General features: G+C 34.1%; 2 protein-coding genes across 5 annotated transcripts in view; one reads left to right on the forward strand and one right to left on the reverse strand.

Moving 5' to 3' along the window:
• Positions 1 to 1,709, reverse strand: part of LOC127729992 (TRAF3-interacting protein 1-like) — a 36,279-nt gene extending 34,570 nt beyond the window's left edge. For all 4 annotated transcript variants that reach the window (XM_052237996.1, XM_052237995.1, XM_052237994.1 and 1 more), the window contains exon 1: positions 1,415 to 1,709. In XM_052237996.1, the coding sequence (XP_052093956.1) occupies positions 1,415 to 1,543 (129 nt within the window). In that variant the 5' untranslated portion in view covers positions 1,544 to 1,709. The remainder of the gene's footprint in view (positions 1 to 1,414) is intronic.
• A 48-nt stretch (positions 1,710 to 1,757) lies between these two features.
• LOC127728792 (zinc finger protein 425-like) lies at positions 1,758 to 5,703 on the forward strand. The gene is made up of 2 exons (XM_052236405.1): positions 1,758 to 1,801; positions 4,622 to 5,703. Exon 2 carries the CDS (start codon positions 4,694 to 4,696, stop codon positions 5,627 to 5,629), a length of 936 nt encoding a protein of 311 aa, XP_052092365.1. The 5' UTR covers positions 1,758 to 1,801; positions 4,622 to 4,693; the 3' UTR covers positions 5,630 to 5,703.
• The last annotated feature ends 297 nt before the right edge of the window (positions 5,704 to 6,000 follow it).

A 6,000-nucleotide genomic window follows, 5' to 3' on the forward strand; every position in this document is an offset into this window, starting at 1 on the left:
TTTTTTTTGTTACATGTTTTACCATTTTATTCATCTTATCATATGCATCAGGCAACTATAAATACAAAGTAACACTGATACAATGTAGAAATATATAATGATTTTTCAGAATTATTCTATATACATGTACTGTCAACTAGTGGGAAGCAACCAATGATTTTTAGTACTCGACTGTAAAATGTCAGTGAAAACAGATTAAATCAAGCACTGATACCCAAAACAGTAACCTTTTTTGGCCTTACAAGTATTTCTGAGCAAAGCCTGAATATTAGAACATGTACAGTACTTATAAATGACATTGATATTTAGGAATGTATATCTTATTTTCGGAAATATTGTTCCCAACCCGAGTATCTAAGAGTTAAAGACTAAGATAGTCTTAGAGAGAACTCTGTTGGAGAATTACTCCCTTGCTTTGACTGACAATATGGGAGAGATTCTTAGTATTAGGCATTTAAAGTGTATATGCATGATTCAGCTTTAATTTACATTCTTGTCAGCAATAGAAGACATTCACATCCCTACATTCTCACCAGTTAAACCATATTTCTGATGTCACAATGCTTTCGTTATTATGTCACAGAATTTGAGAAAAAGTTGATTGTTCAATGATGTCATTTATGCTGATACACCTTATCGCTATTTAGTCCAATCCGGAAAAAACAGTCATTTAGACAACTTCCTGTTTGGGTCAACAGGCCGCAAACAAAGGTCATCAGTAACGAGCTGAGGGAGGGAAAAATTTAGAAAGCGATCAATAGGAATCTTTAATAGATTATGATCCACTTTTTCCAAACTCAAATTATAGTCAAAAAAAATATTGTGTTTGAAGTATTTACGATGTTTTAAACAGGTCTCATTAAAAAGTATCATGCATGGTGCATTGTTTAAACAGGGTCCCAGATAGCGTCAACTGGATGAAAAAGTTGTGTAATTTTAGAACTTATCCGGAATGGAATAAATAGCGATTAGGTGTATTGACTTTGTATGTGTGTGTTTATATATTGTTATTTAGTCGATTTGAAAAGCTCACTATTGCTTGTGTTTCTGTAGTTGATTTACTGAACATCCACATTAAATAAAACTTTGAATTGAAAATTGAATTCAACTGGACAGGGTAACTCATTCATAAAAAAAGAACTCAACATTGGTCTATAAAAACCTTGTCCACCAAGCATCATATAGGTTAACTGAAAAGTTTGGCATCATAAGATAAATTGTCTAAATTAAAAAGTAACAGTCATTGTTGTGTGTAGATGTCAGCATGTATGTGTAATTCTCAAATAGCCAAAAGGTCAGGTACATGTATAGACTATAGTCCTGGTAGACTGCTCACGTACGTGTATAATTTACTACCACAAATATATAATTTTACCCTTAATCATCCCTGTTCTGTTAAGCATTTATTTCTTACCGATGTCATTATATCATGCAGAAATCTAAATGGGGGTTTTCCTAACAGTTTGTCTGTAAGCGGTGGTTTCTTGATTATTTTCCCCAACGAATCTTGGGTCTTTTTCACGATTTTCGGGTCTAACGACATATTGTCGGTTGTTTTCAAGTGATAACTTTGCTCAAAAGGTGTTGAACGATTTCCTTATTCCATCTGTTATTGAAATATGTCAAAAACAAATTATTCTTCTGAATGTTGGTGAATTTCAGAGATCTAGCGTACGGAATTCTATCCCACAATGCTATTTACCGGATGTGAAATTTTATCAACTTCCGTTGAACTCGTTGACTTGTAACTAATGACAACCATTCTCAAGAGGCACCAGTGGGTGTTTTAGAGATTTGATAGGTATGTATAGAACGATTACACTTGTGCCTCGACCTCTTTACAAATTGATAACATTAATATTTCCCAAAATAACACACTTTGTAAGGATTATGCAAGGTAAAGGCATTTATTATTTATAGAAAACAAAATTACAGAATATAAAGTTGATCAAAGTTACCGCGATATCTTATAAAAAAATGAATCAAGTAAAAAGAAAAAATGGATAGGCCTACACCGTACTTTTTTCTTGCTATATTACGAAATTAAAAAAAAATAATGTACATTCTTTATAATATTAAATGAACTGAGTTATTCCCCTTGTAAAGCTAAACTTTACTTGAAAAGAAAAAATCAAACTGAGACTACTATAACACATATATTTGTTACAGTAGTCTCAGAAACAATCAAAATATTATTCTGTACTGTATAAACTTATAAAAACAGTCGTGAAAAAAGATAATTTTCTTCAATTAAACGAAAAGTCTCATAAATAAATGGCATTCTCAAAATTTGCTTTTTTAATAAAAAATCTAGACCGATTGCTTTCTACTGTTACATTAAAAAAGTCGATAATAGACATTTAAAGCCTAGTATTCTAAAATTTATCAGTATACTCTCATTTACATTTGTTTTGCCAAAGAGTAAGGAACACCAAAACATAGGGCAACATATTTGAGTGTCATGACGTCACAGGGCATATATCTGATGACAAAAAAAAAGGGGGGGGGGGGGGGTGCTTTGAGGCTGGGCTGGACATAGATTTGACTCATACATATTGATTAATGAAAATATTTAAACATGGATAACAAAAAGTATTAAATAAATAAAGCATTCAGTGACATTCATTTATATAAAATACACACCTCTTTAATTGGGTTATCATTTGATTGTTTTCTAAAATGAGTTCTAATGTCTAAATAAAAATTATCATTCTACCAAAATAATTCTTCAGTTATACCAGAGTTTTTAAAGGATCAGGTACCACGCCCGAACATATCTTTCTGCAGAAAAGAATTCCCCGTGGAAAATAAAAATAACCTGTCATTGGTTCATATAAATAAGATGTAGTATGAGTGCCAATGAGACAACTCTCCATCCAAGTCACCATGTGTAAAAAGTAAACAATTATAGATCAAAGTACGGCCTTCAACACGGAGCCTTGGCTCACACCGAACAGCAAGCTATAAAGGACCCCAAAAAGACTTGTGTAAAACAATTCAAACAGGAAATTCAGCGGTCTAATCTATATAAAAAACGAGAAACGAGAAACACTTATGGACCACACCAACAAACGACAACCACTGAACAACAGGCTCCTGACTTAGGACAGGTGCATACAAATGCAGCGAGTTTAAACGTTTTAACAGGCGCCAACAGTTATCCTACGACCACTCATGTTTGTCATATTTGATTTTCGTAATTTTTTTTTCATTTGAATTGTTTCATATTTTTCATGTCGGTGCCTTTATAGCCGACTATACGGTGGGGTTTTCTTATTGTCGAAGGCTGTAAGGTGCATGGCCTATAACTGCTTACTACCACTTCATTTTAACTCTGGTGGATAGTTGGCTCATTGCCCCTCATACCACATCTCCTTATTCTTATATTAATAACTTTGATGCATCCGAAACAAACACAAACAAAATTGGTAATTATATATATGGTGTGGTATGATGCATTAATTACTAAATAAAAAAGCGAAATTGCCTATTAGCAGTAAGTAAAATTGAAAGAAAAATTGATAGATTGATTGTTGGTTGCTGAACGTCCTGTGGCAAATATTTCATACATATTCAAAAAGAGAACAATTAGTACAATGTGTAGTTCTACCAGGTAGGAGCGATCGGCATGCAGGGCTTGTTAAATATGAAGAGTATGTTGGATAGGGACAGACATTTTCCGTAATTGCAACAGGTCACTTACGGCCCCTCAAGAGATCTGTTATGAGGATTCTTAAAGGTGCAGAAAGCATGCATGGCAGTCTCCCTACACGGAGCATTGGATTTAACGTTTCCATCTCGACCGGACGTGGCTGCGAACTTATACACCTCACATAGCTAAAAGGACACCAGTATACATACATACATATTCGTTATTCCAATCATCTCTGGACTACTACAAAAGAGAAGAGAAAGAAACCAAAGGGATATTCAAACTCGTAAGTCGAAAACAAACTGAAAATGCCATGGCAAAAAACAAACTGACAATGCCATGGCAAAAAACAAACTGACAATGCCATGGCAAAAAACAAACTGACAATGCCATGGCAAAAAAACAAAAAAAAAACTACAAAAGACAAATAACAGTACGCAAAACACAATATAGAATAGAAAAGAATAAGCAACACGAACCTTAAAAAACGGGTGTTATCTCATGTGCTCTGGTAGGATAAGCAGATCCTGAAGGGTTTTACTGCCGGACGGGAGAAGTCCAGGCATGATTGGAAGAAAACATTTACATATCTTTTATGCATACATATCCAATTAAGTCCTTGCTTCAATTTGAAATAAGGTTGCTTGACGTTATCCAGATTACAATCTTTCAAAAAGATGGAAAGATATTCGGCGTTTTCTTTTAGACTTTGATTATCAAATATGAAAATAAGAAGAAGTGGTATAATCACCAATGAAACAGCCATTCTACATCCTACGACCTTCAATAATGAGCAATACTAATACCGTATAAATAACGAAAAATGCCCCCGGGATGGCAAAATGTGCAAAAATTCAAAGAGAAAACCAACGACCTGATTTAAACTACAAAAATAATCGAAAATAATGATATCAGACAGCATCCATCAACGATCAATTTTTCTTTTCTTTTCTTTTTTTTTATATTCAGATTAACCTGTCAGTAACAGTCTGTACAGATTTCTTGAATACAAATGTACATGATGAATAGTTTCATTTTGAAATGTCACTGACACCAATCACAGAACGTGAAGATGATTCCCGTCCTTCGACAATAACGCCACAGTTGTTTCTACCAAACGTAAGAAAACCGGCAAACGATCCTCAAGCTTCGAGAGTTTCTAGCGATGTTCTTAAAAGTAACACAATCAAGGTACAAGAAATTGCGCATACATCAAAAGATACTCCACCAGGCGACACTTTTAGAGCTACGTCACAGAAAATTCCGCTACAACGTAATACACCAATTATTAACGAACAGTCACATAGCTCAAAACCTGCTACTTCAGCAACAATAAATTCTACACCGGCGCCAGTACCTTCGGCTAAAATAACGCATACTCGAGCTCAGAGTAAGAAATTCAAATGTATTCAGTGCAATATGTGCTACGTTCGGAGAGCCTACCTAATAAAACATGTAATGGGAAAACATGGTACGCAGAACTGTTGTTTGAAGTGTATGCAGATATTTAATACAGACAAAGAGTATAACCAACACATACTTAATTTCCATTCACGATTTTATTGCGATATTTGTGGAGGAGCTTATCCGAATAGATTTGAATTAAAACGACACGTTGACTCCCATAGAGATCGTAAAGACAGATTGTTTAAGTGTCCGTTCACCAATTGTTCTTACTCTCATGACCGATTTACATATTTTGAATATCATATCAATAAACATCGCAAGAAAAGGCCATTTTGTTGCGGTAAGTGTAACAAACAGTTTTCCTCTCGTTACATGTTTAATCGACATGTTCAGATTTGTATTGGGGATTTTGGCAAATGTCCAAAATGTGAAAGAGAATTCGGAAACGATAGTATGCTGTATGACCATATACAGACTTGTCATCTGGAGAAAATATTTGCTTGTCCTGAATGTGATAAGACTTATAAGTGGAGAGGATCATTGTCAAGGACACCTCACTCGTACCATTGACGGAAGAAATGCTAGTGTATGTTCCCAAACATTTTACATTCCAAATTAAAAGTGTGCAACTTTTCCATTGTGATTTATGGGACAAATGTCGTTGATGCAGTTTTTTAATTTTTTTAAATTTTTTAATAAAAAGTTATTCTGTAGCATCTTACATCACTTGTCCATTCTCTAAATAGATCTTCTTTGTTTGTTTCCCTGTTAACTTTCTCAAAGAGAAGATAACGGAAATGTGATGAATTTTATATTATATGGGCCAAAAACGTATAAATAGACATAATTATTGTACACATATGACATGAAATATTGCGCTGTGGTTACTTTTTTTAAGAGATGCTAACAGAAATCTTATATTGATTCATGCGCCAAAAAGT

Source organism: Mytilus californianus, unplaced genomic scaffold (genome assembly GCF_021869535.1).
Source record: "Mytilus californianus isolate M0D057914Y unplaced genomic scaffold, xbMytCali1.0.p SCAF_2, whole genome shotgun sequence".
Lineage (NCBI taxonomy): Eukaryota > Metazoa > Mollusca > Bivalvia > Mytilida > Mytilidae > Mytilus > Mytilus californianus.